Raw genomic sequence first — 19125 nt, 5'->3', positions numbered from 1 at the left:
TCTGCCCCTGAGTCACTATAGGTACCAGTCTCACATGCACTGCATGTAATGGGTTGTATTGTGTTTTGTGAATAAAAAGTATTAATCAGGCATCTCAGTGTTTCCTAGTTCTCGAGCTTGTTTAAGGGAGTGTGCGTATGGATTATCCTGTAAGGTGCCAACATTGTATAATTAAGGGTTCTGGATACGTATTATCCAGTAAAAAGTAAAAACCTAACATACTGCACAAAAGGAAATGGAAGGAAACTTAGAATAAACCTGGATGAAGAGTCTTGTGTGTGGAGAAGCTGGTTATTCACTGAACTAACCAGTCAAACTGAAAACAAACGCTGATGACCAGGACAAAGAACATCTAGAAATGAACATAACTTGTGCTGAAATGGGGATTGGGAACCCAAATATAGCTCAGGCTGGTCTGCAAGGATTGAATATCACCAGCAGCTGCAATCACTTAGATTCACAACACCTACGTAAACTCTTGGTTGTACAAACAAAATCCTATTCCTAGCCTGAAAGTACTCATCAAAACAAGCATTTGTAGATTACTTGCTTTTTTCATCAATTGTGAATTTGTGCACGAGGTACAATCAGTGTCATTGCAGAACCATCAAAAAATCTTCAGAGTGAGATAAAAATAGACACTTTAAACACTTGTAACTTTCTTTGTAAGTTGTGTGAGAGTTAGACTATCTGTTTAATATAAGGTTAAGACTGTTTAATATAAGGCTAACACTGCTTGTTTAATGTAAGGCCAATACTGCTTGTTTATTATAAGGTGAACACTGATTGTTTAATGTAAGGCTAACACTGCTTGTTTAATGTAAGGCCAATACTGCTTGTTTAATATAAGGTGAACACTGCTTGTTTAATGTAAGGCTAACACTGCTTGTTTAATGTAAGGCCAATACTGCTTGTTTAATATAAGGTGAACACTGCTTGTTTAATGTAAGGCTAACACTGCTTGTTTAATGTAAGGCCAATACTGCTTGTTTAATATAAGGCTAACACTGCTTGTTTAATGTAAGGTGAACACTGATTGTTTAATGTAAGGCTAACACTGCTTGTTTAATGTAACCATGATGTGGAGATGCCGGTGATGGACTGGGGTGGACAAATGTAAGGAATCTTACAACACCAGGTTATAGTCCAACAAATTTATTTTAAAATCACAAGCTTTCGGAGATTATCCCCTTCGTCAGGTGAATGAATAACACTGCATGTTTAATATAAGGCTAACACTGATTGTTTAATATAAAGTTAACACTGCATGTTTAATATAAGGTTAACACTGCATGTTTAATATAAGGTTAACACTGATTGTTTAATATAAGGTTAACGCTGGATTGTTTAATATAAGGTTAACATTGATTGCTTAATATAAGGTTAACATTGATTGCTTAATATAAGGGTGCGCTCCCTGCTAGTCAAAAGTGCAAAACTCCCTGTTTAAAATAAGGGTTACAATCCTTGTTTAATAAGACGGTGAAATGTCCTCGGGATAAAATTGGTTTTCGGCAGTAGCTCAAAAACGGGCGATAACAAATGGGTAGCCCATTTTATAACCTGCCCAATTTTCGTTTCCGTTGGACCTGTGCTATAAATGCTCTGGGAGAGTTTGATGGGACTGTGTAGCTGGAGCATTACCCTGTATCTAACCCCTGCTTTACCTGCTGTGGGAGTGTTTGATGGGACTGTGTTGAGGGAGCTTTACCCTGTATCTAACCCGTGCTTTACCTGCTCTGGGAGAGTTTGATGGGACTGTGTAGAGGGAGCTTTACTCTGTATCTAACCCATGCTTTACCTGCTCTGGGAGTGTTTGATGGAACTGTGTAGAGGGAGCTTTACCCTGTATCTAACTCGTGCTGTACCTGCTCTGGGAGTGTTTGATGGGACCGTGTAGAGGGAGCTTTATCTAATCCCTGTATCTAATCCGTGCTGACTTGTGAGTGCTTGATGGTGTTGCTGAAATGTAGAGTGTTCCATTCCCCAGCACCAGCATCCCTCACCTTGATGAATATAACATTGAAAAAAAAAGTACCTGACCCAAGAGCTCATTTCTAAATCCGAGAGCACAAACAGCATTACCTACAGTAATATGCAGCCCTTTCTGAATACATTTCTGGCTTTTATATCTATACCAGAAATTGCATGCACGATTCAGACATTTGCAATAAATTATTTTTCCTATCAGACGTGCTTGCTGAAATGCAATCATGCATATAAATTAGACAGAGTTCCAGCTATGGAGTGATGAATTTACCCAGTGCACAATGGTACTCAAATTGTAACAGCATTCATTGAACAAATCTTTATAACATGGCCCCAGATATACCCTTTCCGAAGCAAGCAACAATAAGCTTTTTCAGCTGTAATGATTCGAGCTAAAATGTCACGAACAAAAATTATAGCACATTGCTGTCTCCAATCCAACAGCACGTTTCACGTTGTAACTTGACTTGATTCCAGTTAGCTTTCATTAAAAAAACACCCACTCTCATTTGTCCTGACAGTGCAGCAAACAACTGCTTGTGTTCAGGGCACCCAAACTATTATAGAATCACTGGATTTTACAGCACAGGTGGCCATTCAGCCCATTGTTCCTGTGCTGGTTCTCTGAAATGAGCTCTCCACTTAGTCACCTTCCCTCCCCCTTTCCCCATTTATTCCATCGCGCCTGTGTTGGCTCTCTGAATGAGCTATCCGTTTCATCTCCTTACCTCGCCCTTTTCCCATTCGGCCTATTGCACCTGCGCTGGTTCTCTGAATGAGCTCTCCACTTAGTCCCCTTCCTCTGCCCTTTCACCATTCGGCCCATCGCGCCTGTGCTGGCTCACTGAATGAGCTCTCCACTTAGTCCCCTTCCTCTGCCCTTTCACCATTCGGCCCATCGAGCCTGTGCTGGCTCACTGAATGAGCTCTCCACTTAGTCCCCTTCCTCTGCCCTTTCCCCAACCCCTTTTAATGCTTTTGTTATGAAATACTTATCCACTTCTGTTTTAAAAGCCAAAATGGATTCTGCTTCTACCATTGTTTCTCTTGCTACGTTCATATCCTCACAACCCTCTGTGTAAAAACAGATTTCTCCCACCTCTTCCTTTGTTCTTTTTTGCGAACAATAAAAATAAAGGCTTTGAAATGATGCCATGGGATATTGGCACACAAGTGCTCAATGTGCTGCTATGGAATTCACTCCTCTGCTATTTTAACCAAGGAGTTAATAAGTATTTTTAGTTTAAATCAGCTTGCCTCAGTTGAAAGCACTCTCACCTCTAAGACATGAAGGTTATGGGTTCAAATCCCACTACAGAATTGAGCACGTAATCTAGGCTGAGTGAGGAAGTGGTGCATTGACAGAGGTACTGCCTGTTAGATGAGACATTAAACTGATTCCCTGCTTGTCTGCTTCGGTGAATGTAAAAGATCCCATGACGTTACTCAAGGGAGAGCAGGGAGTTCTCCTGCTGCCCTGATCAACATTCCTCCCTCAACACCCCCAACAACTGATTAAAAGCTCATTCGTCTTATTGCTGTTTCTGGGGTCCAGCTGCTGCATTTCCCACACAACAGTCATTTCAAAGTAACTCGCTGAGTGTGAAGTGCTTTAAGGTGCTTCTGACATGTTTGATAAGTTGCCACATTGATGCAAGTCTCTCGCTACAATTTTTTTTTTAAAAAAAGAAAAATATTTTTCACGGAAACATTTTTTTTATTCGTACATGGGATTTGGGCGTCGCTGGCAAGGCCGGCATTTATTGCCCATCCTAATTGCCCTTGAGAAGGTGGTGGTGAGCCACCTTCTTGAACCACTGCAGTCTGTGTGGTGAAGGTTCTCCCACAGTGCTGTTAGGAAGGGAGTTCCAGGATTTTGACCCAGCGATGATGAAGGAACGGCGATATATTTCCAAGTCGGGATGGTGTGTGACTTGGAGGGGAACGTGCAGGTGGTGGTGTTCCCATGTGCCAGCTGCTTTTGTCCTTCTAGGTGGTAGAGGTCGCGGGTTTGGGAGGTGCTGTCGAAGAAGCCTTGGCGAGTTGCTGCAATGCATCCTGTGGATGGTACACACTGCAGGCACAGTGCGCCGGTGGTGAAGGGAGTGAATTTTTAGGGTGGTGGATGGGGAGCCAATCAAGTGGGCTGCTTTGTCCTGGATGGTGTCAAGCTTCTTGAGTGTTGTTGGAGCTGCACGCATCCAGGCAAGTGGAGAATATTCCATCACAATCCTGACTTGTGCCTTGTAGATGGTGGAAAGGCTTTGGGGAGTCAGGAGGTGCGTCACTCGCCGCAGAATACCCAGCCTCTGACCTGCTCTTGTAGCCATAGTATTTATATGGCTGGTCCAGTTAAGTCTCTGGTCAATGGTGACCCCCAGGATGTTGATGGTGGAGGATTCGGCGATGGTAATGCCGTTGAATGTCAAGGGGAGGTGGTTAGACTCTCTCTTGTTGGAGATGGTCATTGCCTGGCACTTGTCTGGCGCGAATGTTACTTGCCACTTATCAGCCCAAGCCTGGATGTTGTCCAGGTCTTGCTGCATGCGGGCACGGATTGCTTCATTGTCTGAGGGGTTGCGAATGGAACTGAACACTGTGCAATCATCAGCAAACATCCCCATTTCTGACTTTATGATGGAGGGAAGGTCATTGATGAAGCAGCTGAAGGTGGTTGGGCCGAGGACACTACACTAAGGAACTCCTGCAGCAAAATCCTGGGGCTGAGATGATTGGCCTCCAACAACCACTACCATCTTCCTTTGTGCTAGGTTTGACTCCAGCCACTGGAGAGTTTTCCCCTGATTCCCACTGACTTCATTTTTACTTGGGCTCCTTGGTGCCACACTCGGTCAAATGCTGCCTTGATGTCAAGGGCAGTCACTCTCACCACACCTCTGGAATTCAGCTCTTTTGTCCATGTTTGGACCAAGGCTGTAATGAGGTCTGGAGCCGAGTGGTCCTGGTGGAACCCAAACTGAGCATCGGTGAGCAGGTTATTGGTGAGTAAGTGCTGCTTGATAGCACTGACGATGACACCTTCCATCACTTTGCTGATGATTGAGAGTAGACTGATGGGGCGGTAATTGGCCGGATTAGATTGGTCCTGCTTTTAGGCACATTCGCAATGAAACGGGTCTTGACACATGTCTTGTCACACACGGCTGGCACAATAAGGCTCAAGTAATGTCGGGGTACATTTGTGACAAAGAAGTATGGGTTCTCATAAAGTAACTACCCCTAGAGATATTTTCCCCCCACTGCTTCTTGTCTCCTCCCCTGAAGCTGCTGGGTCTTGCTAGTCTACAGTCACATGGGCATCTGCCTTATAGTCCCTTGGCAAAGAGAATATTCCTCATTTGTGAGCCCAGACAGTGAATGGTGGCAGGCTATTTGACTGTGGACAGCATCACAGCTGAACCTGATCCTGTCCTTACCTAAAGTTAGGGAGAAGATCCCCTACTCCTGATCACGATCCAGTGACTCCTGCCAGAGTGGAAATTGGGTGAGGACATGATTGGACTCAGCTCTAACACCCTTCCATAGTCAGATAGCCTCCTTACAATCACTGTCAAAGCTCACACACGAATAATGGTTACTAGGGGAAGGCTGGTGTCTCTGCAAGTGTTTCCCAACAAGCAGCGGATGCTGTCAGGAAAGGACGGAGGCAGAAAAGTTGGCAAAAAAGGAAAAAAAAAATCAGCAAACCATTTTTAGAAAAAGATCCATGTCCCTCACCTGGGCAGCTTCTATTATCTAGATATTACTGTTTGCAATATTAGCCTAGAAATCCTGAATGTATTAGCTTGATACTCCACTGTTTGTTAGCTTAACAGAGGAGCTAATCTAACAGAGAAAGACAGGGGGTAATTTTAACTTGATCCACCGAGCGGGAAACCCACGGGATTGGGCGGAACGCTGGTTTTACCCATCCAATCGTACTCTCCATTGGCTTCAACGGAGAGTAAAAATCGGGCGGGGTGTAAAATTGGCATTGCCCCCGATCCCGTCCGTTTCCCGACGGTTTGGTTAAAAATGCCCCCATAATTTCCACACTAATATCACAAGCAGGCTTAGATGATTTAATCAAATAAGAGAAATCCAACAGGCCCATTGGTACTTTGAAGCTTATTATTTGAAAGAATTGCACTGCTTTTGTAACAGGACATCTGCACTGAAAGAAGGAAAATAAACACAATATTAGAAAACAAACATCAAAGGTCAGGTGAAGGCTCAGAACGAATTGCATAATTAACAATCACATTCTGTGCATCGGGGGTTTGGTAACCTTTCTATTTAGGGGGACCCTGAACAAATATTAAGACAGGGACCCCAAGCAAATACTGACACAATCCTGGGGACCTCCCATCTTAACTTCCCAAAGACAGCGCCACCAGGAAACAGATCAGAAATAACAAGCTCGTAAGTCAACAAACACTGCAAAATACAGAAATCCGATGACAGCAAGATACCTGGAGACATAGGCAATCCTCTGGGAACCTCTGGTGGCTCCCTGGGACTCCAGTTTGAAAATCTATGCAGTAGATCAAGGCGCACGTGTGAGCTTCGACCCACCTTGATTTATTAACACGATATAACTGTTTTTAACGGGTATTGTTCTTGGAGTGAAATTCACAGCATCTCTCACAGATTGGGACGTAAATAAACATCAGTGGTTGCGACTGTACGAGGTACACGGCTACGTGTAGAGCATTCTGAAACGCAGTCTGCGAGAGCACAACGAGCCACATCTCTATTCCAATTACAGTCATATAGATTATTCTTTAACTATAGTAACCAGTCATTCACTATCTATGTACTTATGATGGACCATATGGTGTAGCACGAAAGCTACACAGATTGCCTAATTACAGAGAGTGCGTATCCCCTACCTGGCTGAATTATGATGCTGCACGGCAGACTGTTCAGTGGCTGTTAGCTGAGGAAGCCGAGGAAGCAGATTTTTGCAAGATTTATTGCGGGGAGCACAGAATTTTTTTTTTTTTAGCAATGATAACAAGGGCGTTCAGCTCAACAACAAGCCCATTTCTTGATGACAGATTAACTCCGCCCATCTGCCTTCTCACCATATCTCTCACCCACCTTCTCTCTCCAGCCACATGATCTTTTGAACTCGATCACTCCAGGGCCGATTTTAAACGGTGGCCATTTGGCAGGAATGGGATGGGCAGACAGTTAAAATGGCAGCCGGCCGCTTCCTGACACGTTTGTGCCCGGTGCCTTTTTAGCAGCGGCAGGGTCGCCCGTCACAGGCAGGCGGGAGCCTCACTAATATTTAAATGATTTAATGCGGAGCCCAGTGCGACTTTAACTGCCGATCGTGATCCCAGTGCTTGAACCACCAGAGAAACCTGGCAGCAAGTAGAAGAAAGACTTGCATTTCTATAGCACCTTTCAATGTAGTCACGACTGTAATGTAGGAAACGCGGCAGCCAATTTGCGCACAGCAAGCTCCCACAAACAGCAATGTGATAATAACCAGATAATCTGTTTTAGTGAGGCTGGTTGAGGGATAAATATTGGCCAGGGCACCGGGGAGAACTCCCCTGCTCTTCTTCAACAAAGTGCCATGAGATCTTTTCCGTCCACCTGAGGGGGCAGACGGGGCCTCGGTTTAATGCCTCATCCAAAAGGTGACGCCGCCGACAGTGCAGCACTCCCTCAGCAGGGTCGTGGTCGGAAGAAGCCCAGGTAAGTCGAATTTATTTTTAAGCGGGTCAAGAGGAGCAGGAGTGTTCCTCCGGGCCTCAGAAGGAAACCTTGGGCCTCCCCTGCCCTGGGAGGGGTTCCCTTCCTCTTGCCCCACTGCGATTGCTTTCGGACCCCTCCCAGCCACCACTTACCTGAGTGCCGGGGACTGTTCCCTCGGGACCCGGATGGCGGCCTCTTGCCGTGTGAAATCCCACTCTCGCCTGCCAGCAACCTTGACATTCCCGCTGGGTTCGGGTGGGAGTCAGAGGAGCTCCAGGAGTTAGAATCTTCTGAGCCTCATACTCTGGGCCGGGGGGTGGGGGGGGCGGGCAGGCGTGCGGACGATATTTTAATTTATAATTATGTCAACTGGCGTAACAACAGATGGCAGCTAGATGCAAAAATAAAGAGGCAAACCTGAGAATGAAAGTCCTGCAGAATTTGCACTGCAATCGCAACAGGGCAACCAAAGCTTCTTCAGGGACCAAAAGGGTCACTTGATGAACACTGGTTCAGAAATCAATGATAAACAGTACAACTGAACCTCTGTGCCAGCTTGGCTCAACTGGTAGCACTCTTGCCTCCGATTTACAAGGTTGTGGATTCAAGCCCCATACACCAGGAATTCAGCACATAGTCTATGCTCCATTACAGTGCCGAAGGACAGCTACACTGTCAGAGGTGCTGTCCTTTCAATGAGACGTTAAGAGTAAGGCTGCCATATAAATGCAAGCCTTTATCTTAAGATGGGATGGCATTGCTTGAAGTTGAGCAGGGAATTCTTCTGGTGTCCAGTCTAACATTCACCAAAAACAGATCAACTGGTCAGTTAACTCACTGAAGTTTGTGGGATCTTGCTGTTCACCGCACTTTAAAGTCGCTCATTATATGTGAAGCCCTTTCAGACACATCATAAGGTGCTGTATAAATGCCAGCCTTTCTTCTTTCTACCTAAGGGATTGAATTTTAGGTTATGGCAGAGCATCACAGTGAAGGGAAGCTTTATGAATTGAAATAAAAGCAAGTTGGAAACTAGTTTACGTGTTCTTGGCTTCGTACCTTTAGTTGGTCCCACCAGGCATCCACCTAGGCAGCCGAATATGCCGGAAGTCCTGATTTCAGCCCTTGTGACTGCAGTCGGGAGATGCTGAGAACCTGATGCAATACTTCTTGCATGTATTTTATCAATGCCTCTGCTATTACGAGGGTAAGTCCGGGACGGTCCCCTCCCATGATACTCCACGCCATCTGCAACTCCAAGTGAAACCATTAAAGAACTTTGCACTTTAACCTTGATTCCCGGCAAAGAGTCAAAAAGTGGCGACTGGGTCATAAGCTCTTTGTCCACTGGGTCCTGGAAGCAGATGGGTCCACTATATGTCCTGCTCACCGTCAGGTCAGGCTGCATTGATGGGTTCAGAAGCAGAGAATTACCTGGTAAAATGAAAGGGAAAATAGCATTATTTTAATATCGTGCATTTTAAAATATATTTTGAATCTCCTTTAATAGCCTACTGGGTAAAAGCATCTCTTGGTGGATCACAAACCAAACATACCAGAAGGACTCAGATTTAATTCGCGTGGGGTCTGAGCTGAGTTAGCTGACCCTGTTAAGGGCAGCCATTGGAATACCACAGTTGGCTTCACAATCCCTGGGTTAGAGAGGGGGGGAAATCATCCAAAGTTCCTGCCCAGCGTGATGCCACCCCAAACACATCTTCTTCTCTCCTCCCCATTCAACATTCCGAAGGGACCGTTCCCTTCGTGACACCCTGGTCCACTCTTCAATCACCCCCGACACCCGCTCCCCTTCCCACGGCATCTTCCCCTGAGAGCGCAGGAGATGCAACGCCTCCCCTTTCACCTCCTCCCTTCCCACCGTCCAGGGCCCCAAACACTCCTTCCAGGTGAAACAGCGGTTTACTTGTACTTTCTTCAATTTATTATTCGCTGCTCACGATGCGGTCTCCTCCACAATTGGGAGACCAAATGCAGATTGGGTGATCGCTTTGCTGAACTGATCTGGGGGCAGGGGGTGTTGGGGCGGGGGAAGGGGGGAAATCAGCCAAGGTTCCTGCTCCTGGTGACTAGGAAAGTGGAAGTTGGCTGAGAACTGGGTTGAGCTTGGCTGTGATGGCCCTCAGGGCGAGAAGCTTGATGGCGCCTGTAGAATTGCATCCCGACAAGAGTTACTGCCTTCAGGAGAGGCAGGGAGAAAATGGGAGTGGCGGCAATACCAATGGCACAGGTTGGTTGTTTGCTCTGAAAAGGTGTCACATTGGGATAGAAGTCTTCCAGCAAATGAACTTCAGAACGTATTATTAAGGTTTCCCAACGAGCAATTTATAATAAATCAATCAATACAAAGTAGGTATTTGCAACAACCAAAGACTGACACACACCTAATGTTTTTTGAGAAAATTCAATCTGATTACAAAGTGGCTGCACAGGGGTATTAATCAGCTGTGCACAGAACAGGCAGAGCGTTTTGTCAATGACAATAACTGTTGAATAAAGTGCTTTCAATTGATTCCGTTTATCTGTTTATCCTAGTGGGTAATGCTTTTGGGTCCAAGTATACTCATCTGCAATTATGATAACAATTATAATGATCCAAATAGAAAATTACTGTTCTGAACTTATTAATCTACTTCCCTGAAGTCTCTGCTTCTTCTAAAGGTAAATGCTCTTCCATTCACTTCCATAGAACACTTGTCTACAAAATGACAATGACCTTTATTATTGCTGCTCACTTAAGTGGCAAGTTTGAAGTCCGTTCACGTAGCGCACACTCAGATAGCAGATTAACAGTGTCTGTAGTTACCTTTGTGAATACTATAGAGTGCTCCTCTAAATGGGTCAATTTAACATTATCCTGGGAACTCTGCCTTTGCCTCTCTCTCTCGAGCTGGCCTCAAGAAGTTGTGCAAGAATGACCCGAGGTGACTTACCCATTGGATTGTTCTCCTTCCCCTCAGAGCAGTGTTAGGTCGGTCCATTTTGCCAACAATGCAAATGAGATTGAGAAATCACTGACCCACACTCAACCATGTCATCAGGATACAACTACAGCAGCAAAATTTTTTTTGGTCTCGTAATATTATTTTAGATTTTACTGATTTATAAAATGCACTGTGAAGGAGGTTTCCTCTGCTTGCTATGTGTTTGTAACATAGCAAAACCAGTGGGAACATCAGCTCTGATTACTATTTCTGGCAATATCGTAAATGTGGGGAGAAGTTTTCTTCTTCCTGCGGCTGGGACTATAGCATTGCCAGGGCTCAGAGATTACGGGAAAATCAGGCAGCAGGGAGTGCACGTCCCTAATGGAACCTGCCTGATTTTCCACCTATTGATTTAAATGGACATAAAATTAGACAGGTTCCCTTACGGACGTGCAATCTTCCCATCCGACTTTCCTGTATCCACCCGTGCCCACGTGATCGAAGAGCCCCAGGTGCAGAAGCAGGAGAATCTGTCCCCTTTTATTTTTACAATCAATTTACTATTTTACTAGAAATAGCAAACAGAGGAAGCCTTTCCGTCTTGGTTATGGTGTGGATAACACATAGCAACCACAAGAAATCTTCTCCCAGTAAGCCTTACTGGTCTTTTAAAGCATCTTCTATGAGCCGATAAAATATTGACTGATCTGGTCATTCAACCCCCACCTCGTAAACAAACTATTCAAATTAAAAAAACAGTCCTCCAATAACGAATTCAAAACCAGACAACACACTAAACACTAACCCTGTCTGACAGTCTTGAAGTTGAAGGATTGAAAGCCACCGGTTAGAGCTGAAGAGTCAATAACATCAACACCATATTCACTTTGACTTCTTCGGTACAATGTGATGCCCACCACAAGCATTGCAACTGCTATCACTGCTGCACCAAGGCCAGAGTATAAAGCCACGTCACTGTTGGTCTCAATACCTAGATGAAGAGGCAAAAGCATTAGACACAACTCTGCAGTTGACAATCTTCATTCTTTCGCTTCCTCAGTCAAACTGTCAGGCATTTGCAATGCTGACGTCGGGAACCTTCTGCGCTCACCAACTCACCATTTTATCCCCATTCATTTCAATGGGCAAGGAAAGCACAGGCCGGGTAGCACAAAAGTGAAACACCTGGCCATTATTTCTCAACTGTGTAACTACCAGATGTATTTTTCACAGAAATGAACTCTGAGCTGGTATGAAATATATTTCCGATTAAAAGGGCATAAGATTTTGGCTGACACTCTTACCTGTCCAGCCCAACATTCCTCCATCAACCAACTCCACCAAAAGAACAGATTAACTGGTCATTCATCTCATTCCTGTTGGTGGGATCTTGCTGTGCACAAACTGCTGCCTCATTGTTTATGAGGCAGCAGTCATGGCACTTCAACGTAGTTGATCGTACATGAAGCGTAGATGTTTCTGAGAGAGGGGATAAGACATTATATAAATGCTAAACTTTTTTTTAACCTGAAACAACATGTGATATGATACGAAAGTTCAAGCAAAAGTAACGTGGCATCTGCACATGGAAAAGGAACCATTATTTCAATGCCCAATGCCTCTCAGTGAGTGATGACATGTTTTGAGTTGCTGCCTGTACTTGCACATGTTGCTGTTTAGTTTGACGACAGTCTGATTTCAATCACGGTAGGATCAGCAAACACTCTGTTGTAATGAACATGCTCATAACGCCTAATGATGATATCACTTAAGCCACCTGAAGACAATTAACCAGTTGCAGCTGTTAAAAAAAAACAAAAGCCAATCCATTTTACAAAGTAATAAAAACAAGATTCATTAAATTACTATCCGCTCTGCGTAACAAAATGGTTTCTCTTTCTAAAACTCATTTAGTTCAATTCTTTCAATCAAAGATGCCTTTCACATCAGAAAATGATTGTATTGTATTCATAAATGCTCAACCAGCACCAATCACTTCTGCACAGGGCTCTAAATTTCTCCCAGAATGCAACACTGTCAAGTGGATATCATTACAGTCTCTATAGAACTGTAATGACCACCTGAGGAATGGATGGAGAATGTGATTGTAGGCTGGTTGTTGCTAATGCTGGATGCTGACCATTGGAAAGGTGTAATTGCCACTTCACAAGGCCTTTAAAAATGATCAGGACCACTGGTTTACAATGACTGAATAAGTCAAATTCTTTTTTTATTCCATGGGATTCTCGGCCTTTCAAGGACCCTGCCCCAGTGTTTTCAGCACTGGATTCCGTAATTCTGTCCAGTTCTCTATGAAAACCACAAATTGGTGGTCTTAAAAATAACTTTCTTTTTTCTAACTTTTCTACGGTCACTATGAAGGGTGAGAGTATTGGAGAACAGGTCATCCCATTTCCCGTGGCGGTATTTAGTGCATCTGGGTCATGTAGGACACAAGCAATGGCAAAGATGGTGATGAGCCTTCAGCTGTCTCTGCCCCATTTTCGGGAACTCCCATTCAGAACCCTTCTGCCTTGCTACCTCTCTCTCTCTCTCTCTCTGCCTTGAAAAGCTGTCTTGAAAACTACCTCTTTAACCAAGACTTTGATAATCTCTCCTAACTCTTCTATGATTGGATGACACCCATTTCTCCTCCGTCAAGCACCCTGGGACGTTTTCGATGTTGAAGGTGCCCAACAAACACAAGTTGTTGTTCTTTCACATTGACATCAAATTCAAACTCTGCCTCAGACAATGAGCACCACTAAATCAGCACGAGTGGAATATTTTTGCTCTGAATGTCTTCACGCCTGGGCCTCTGAACTGAGTCCAGTGCATATGTCCATTAAGGTTACAGTGAAGACAAAGAGGAAGAGATTGATTTTACAGCCATCAGTACATAAAAGCTCGACATTTCTCTGCATTCCTGACTGCTTTCATTGAGGAAGTCAACAATACTATTCTCAGTTGGCGATTCAAGATAATTTACATAAAACATGGATACTGCAAAAAGATGATGAACTCAACTGTCTCATAGTAAAAGAAATGTCTATACGGTTACTGACTCAAATCCATAATCAATATATTTAAGCTTAGAATTTACACTTTGTGCTTCAATGCTTAATGTATTCGCACAGAATTATTTTGTTTGCTATTTGAACAGATGTGTTTAAATGGGTTAAATCCTCAGTAAATAGCAAAGTAATTTAATATGAGCACATTAAGCACTCATGTGCTAATACTGCACACATTTATTTCTGGGTTTTGATTCCTAATTTTTGCCAACAAGGAATTTATTGCTGCGACTGCAGCTTGTTATTGACTCTCCATGGTCAACGGCGATTTCAACGTGTGGTCAATTGGAAATGCACACGCAGTCCACAGTGCATCCTGCTTGTAAGATGAGGGCATATATTATGAATTCACACTCCCGTTGCAAAACCTTGCACGCTGGGAGCGCACTTCAGGCAAAGGTGCGTGGTCCATTCGTTTTAATTTTAATGGACAGAACGTTTTGTGGTGTCTGCTGACATCTGCACCTGAGTTTGCGAGATGGGCTCCAGGCAAACAAATTGGTAAAATCTACCCTGTCCACCTTTGGGATCTGCAAAAAGAAGTGTGGACTATTTTGTAAAAAAACAGAAGTTGAAAAAAAAGAACATTTTTCGGTTTGTGAGAAAATTGAAAATAAAGTTAATCTTGAATTTGTGTAATTACAGATTGGGGTGTAGTGCTTTTGAGATATGGAATCATCAATCTTACCTGCAGGATATCTGAAAAATGTAAAAATTGATACTGTGCCACCTAGACACAAGGAGAACAGGCTCAAGGGATGGATGGCCTACTCCTTTTCCTATGTAAGTCATGGAGGTGGCGCAGAGAGGAACTTATTAAAATATAAAACACATAAAAGTGATCCGCTGTATGCCTCTTCTCTTTATTGTAAAGTGCTCTGAGATGTCTTCCTACATAAGCAGCACGATACAAATGCAAGTGCTTTGTTGTCGGAGCTGATCCTTGGTATCAAAGGAATAACGTACCAGGAAAGACCGGAGAAATTGGGTCTTAATAACCCTGAAAGGAGGCAATTGATAGCAGACTTTACTGTTGCCATTTAACAGTGCTCATGTTTCTATAAAGTCACTCCAGAGCACTGCTTCAAGGTAAGCCAAGAACAAGGGGGCATAGGCTTAAATTGGTGGTGGGGCGAGCAGGGGTGGGTTGGGGGGTGGGGTGTGTGGGGGAAGAGGCTGTAACTTTTCTCTGGATTTGTGAGCTAAGATGGAGTTACATGACCTCACTCATCTGCATTTGTCTTGTCATACCTGACTTATTTCCAAGTAATTAAAACTAAAATCCATTAGAAATACTTACTTTGAGGCTGCACTTCCTGCAGGGGCGTCTGACCTGTTAAAAGGAACAGAAAAAGAACGGTATGAATGCAAAATCTTATATGCAAATGCTACTTTTCATTTTTGGTTCTATTTACTCTGCAGTTTTTTTTTTGCCAGCTGGGGTGGGTCACGTGTAGGTTGCAGATTCTTTCAGAAGCACTAAACGTGTGTCTGATTAGCTGGCAGGTGGCACATCTCCATGGAGCGTGATTGACAGGATTCAAATTTCCCCTGCGTCTCACCCAGCAACCTCACTGAGAATCTGGCAATCTCATCAAAGTCGACGGACCAGAGTGTCAGCCACACAGTGGGTTTTGAACCCGTGATCGAGCTATGAAGAAAAGAAACCATCACTACTCCACCCCCAGCTCGTTTAAAGTCAGCAATTTTGACCACTCGTTTTGGCGATGAGAATAGTTGCCTCCATGCTCCTTCACCGAGAATAAGTGAAAACAGAACTAGCAATATTTTGCAAAGTAGATGCAGGTGTCTTATACCTGGCGTGGTTTTTAATTTATTTTTATTTGCCATTTTGCTGCCTTCCTCTCCTGTAAGCACTGATATGTTCCATGGGCATCTCTACCTGTCCAGTACCTTGCACAAGTGGCTGATCTATTGTGCGTGAGCCTAGACAATAAGATCAGGGCTAACGGCCCTCCTGCTCTGACCTCACCTCAGTACTTGCGTACTTTCTGGCTGCCAACATGAAATAGCAAGGAGGAGTGGAATCTCTCCTTTCCCTCGTACAGTGAGGCCATTGTAATATCAGAGATCAGCGAACTCTGCCCAGATCAGTCAATAGACCTAGGATCTTCCTGATCTGTATAACTCAACTCCAGAACACATGCTGCAATTAGTCAGTGAGCCATCTCTAATTTTTTTGAAACCAATCATTCTAAAGTGGAGCTCTGTCACTGATTACTAAAATGTGACACTTTACAGCTCATATTTACTTGGTGGTGGCATCAGAGATTTCTGAGCTCAGTTTGAGTTCTGTGAACCAAGGGAGCGATCACATGAATGCCAGACTGGATGTTGGAGATACCCATCTCATGCTTGGGCAGCTTCACAAAGGAGTGTGAGCTTGGCTCGGGCACAGCACTCTCACCTCCGAGTCAGAACCCCACCCCAGGACTTGTGCACATAATCCATCCTGATGCTCCAGCGCAAGTCAGAGGGAGTGCTGCCTGGGATGGTTGGGATGCTGTCCTTCAGATGAGACATTAAACCAATGCCCCAAATGCCTGTTCTGGTGGTTCAGGTGAACATTAAAGGCCACATGTCGCTATTCAAAGAAAAACAGGGAGTACTCCCAATGTTCTGCCTAACATTTCTTCCTCAACCAGAACCAGCATAAACAGATTAACTGCTTATTCATCTCGGTGTTTTTTATGGGCTAGTCCAAGTTCAAATGGCTGCTGCACTTCAAAGTCATTATTGCACATGAATCGCTTTGACATATTTCCGAGAGACTTGATAAGACATAACATAAACACAAGTCTTTCGTTCTTATTGATGATTAAAATTTGATCATTTGGAGTTCCTATTTACTTGAAGATTTCACTGAGCTCATCTTGTATTCTGGAAACCAAGGAAACCACTGTCGGTTAGACAATTAATTCCTCAAGTTCACGGAGTGAAATTCAGGATTATGGGAGACACCTGTTTGATTCCTTGGTAGCTTGACTCAGCAAGAGCACATTTCCAACAGAAGAGTCATAGGTGGCAGAAACTGAGACTCGGGAGGCAAGGAGGGTAGAGAGGGCAAGGACTTTAAATATGACTCCCCAAAGCCTTTCCACCATCTACAAGGCACAAGTCAGGAGTGTGATGGAATACTCTCCACTTGCCTGGATGAGTGCAGCTCCAACAAGACTCAAGAAGCTCGACACCATCCAAGATAAAGCAGCCCGCATGATTGGCACCCCATCCACCACCCTAAACATTCACTCCCTTCACCACCGGCGCACTGTGACTGCAGTGTGTACCATCCACAGGATGCACTGCAGCAACTCGCCAAGGCTTCTTCGATAGCAGCTCCCAAACCCACGATCTCTACCACCTAGAAGGACAAGAGCAGCAGGCACATGGGAACAACACCACCTGCACTTCCCCCTCCAAGTCACACACCATCCCGACTTGGAAATATATCGCCGTTCCTTCATCGTCGCTGGGTCAAAATCCTGGAACTCCCTACCTAACAGCACTGTGGGAGAACCGTCACCACACGGACTGCAGCGGTTCAAGAAGGCGGCTCACCACCACCTTCTCAAGGGCAATTAGGGATGGGCAATAAATGCCGGCCTCGCCAGCGACGCCCACATCCCATGAACGAATAAAAAAAATACATTAATAGAGATTGGAGGGTGATGAAGAGGGAAAAATACAAAGGAGAAAGCAAACTCAGACATAGCAAACAAACACCAAGAAATTAAACAATCTAGGAATCCTGAGCAGGGTATGGATGATGATAACAACCAATATATGATGAGACAGGGAGTGCCACTATCTTTTTTTTATCTGTAGTATCCTTCAAGCGAAGGAGCTCTTAAGGAAAGATTAAGGAAGCTTAACTTTTGCACCAGAAGGGAGAAACTCATCAAAAATATTAATTTATAAAGATTAGGTAAATTCAGATTATTACTCAAACATATGCAGGTGCAAAGCATATTGATGGGCACTAGTAAAAAATAAAACTAGAACAGATATTAGGAAGAACTGCATTACTCAAAGTTTGATAAATGTTTGGAATGAGAAGTGAAATAAATACTTGCATTTTTTATATGGCCTTGTGTGAATAACATTTCAAAGCACTTTGCACAAGGATTTGCTTTGAAGTGCAGTGACAGTCGTTAATGCAGACAAACCAAGCAATGATCTACCAAGCAATGTACAACATGCAAAAATATTGGGGTTACTTACCGAGAAAAGGCAAAGCGTTCAGGGCAGCCCTGGAGGAGCCCTGTTCAACAGTGTAATATGAGAATCTGGGTCAAGGTGTTGCCATTCACTGTACTTAACTGTGGAGCTTCCGGTTCTTTTAAATATGAGACACCGCAGCTCATTTTCTTTCAGTATAATTCTCACAGAAATCTTTGATACTGAGATAACTGCAGTCTACCAAATACCAATACTGTATCGAAAACGCTCTCAACAAGTTGTTCGAACAGCAAGCACAAGCAGGTTTTAGTTTTCAGTTGCGTGCGGAAATACTGCTGGCGCATTACGTACTTGGAATGCACAGCCCCTCGGTGCAGTTCTCGGACTCCTGGCTCACCCCCTCGCAGAATTTCCCACCATATCTTGGTTCAGGAGCCACGCACGCACGGACTCTTTGACGTTCACACTCGGAGCTGCAGGTCGACCACCTGCTCCAGGATTCCCAGCTGCCATCCACTTCAATGCACAGGAGGAATAAAAAGAAACATTTTTATTTTAACGAACCTCAATTAAAGCGAGGTGAGGCGAGAGGACATGTCCCCAGCTCTGTGACGCTGTCGTCACTGCAATTTTTACAAACGATGCCAGCAGCCAATTTCTTTTTCGATGAGGCAAGAGGTTGTAAAGACTGATGTGGTGGAGTAATTGCAGACAAACATTAATTTTCTCATCTGTTTATCACCATTAACCAATTGAAACTACAGTGGGCATGTTAAAACATGTGATCGCTCATTGAATTGATTGGGCCACAAATCAACATAGGCAAATCATCACCTATAAACATAGCTGGTGTTGAAATTATCTTTCAATATAATATTATCCACAATTATCATGAACTGTAAGAAGGGTTTACATTAAACATGCAATGGCACAAACATGTACTTTATGAAATTCTGTTCCAAATTTACAATCATCGGACGCAGAGGGGCAGATTTTCCTGTAAAGGAGCCTGCCTGATTTTCCTGAACATTTAAATTGAAGGACAAAAATATCAGATGGGCTTTCTTAAGGGAGTGCGATTCTCCCCAATTGAATTTTCCCTATGCATCATGCCCAAGCAATCCAACACAAACAGGAACAGGGCAATCTGCCACGGAGAATATTGGAAGTATCAGACATAGCTAACAGCGGAGACTGAACAAAGG

At 44.0% G+C, this 19125-nt stretch overlaps 1 protein-coding gene across 1 annotated transcript in view; it reads right to left on the bottom strand.

Moving 5' to 3' along the window:
• The window catches only part of LOC137336033 (netrin receptor UNC5D-like), a 203488-nt gene that overhangs the window by 63036 nt on the left and 121327 nt on the right, over positions 1 to 19125 (bottom strand). Inside the window, exons 9-12 of the mRNA XM_068001535.1 lie at positions 18272 to 18436; positions 15021 to 15053; positions 11452 to 11637; positions 8761 to 9135 (exon numbers count right to left, since the gene is read on the bottom strand). Coding sequence (XP_067857636.1) covers positions 8761 to 9135; positions 11452 to 11637; positions 15021 to 15053; positions 18272 to 18436 — 759 coding nt within the window. The remainder of the gene's footprint in view (positions 1 to 8760; positions 9136 to 11451; positions 11638 to 15020; positions 15054 to 18271; positions 18437 to 19125) is intronic.

The sequence above is a fragment of the Heptranchias perlo genome, chromosome 20, assembly GCF_035084215.1.
Source record: "Heptranchias perlo isolate sHepPer1 chromosome 20, sHepPer1.hap1, whole genome shotgun sequence".
NCBI lineage: Eukaryota > Metazoa > Chordata > Chondrichthyes > Hexanchiformes > Hexanchidae > Heptranchias > Heptranchias perlo.
This window is presented reverse-complemented; position numbering and strand designations above follow the sequence as displayed.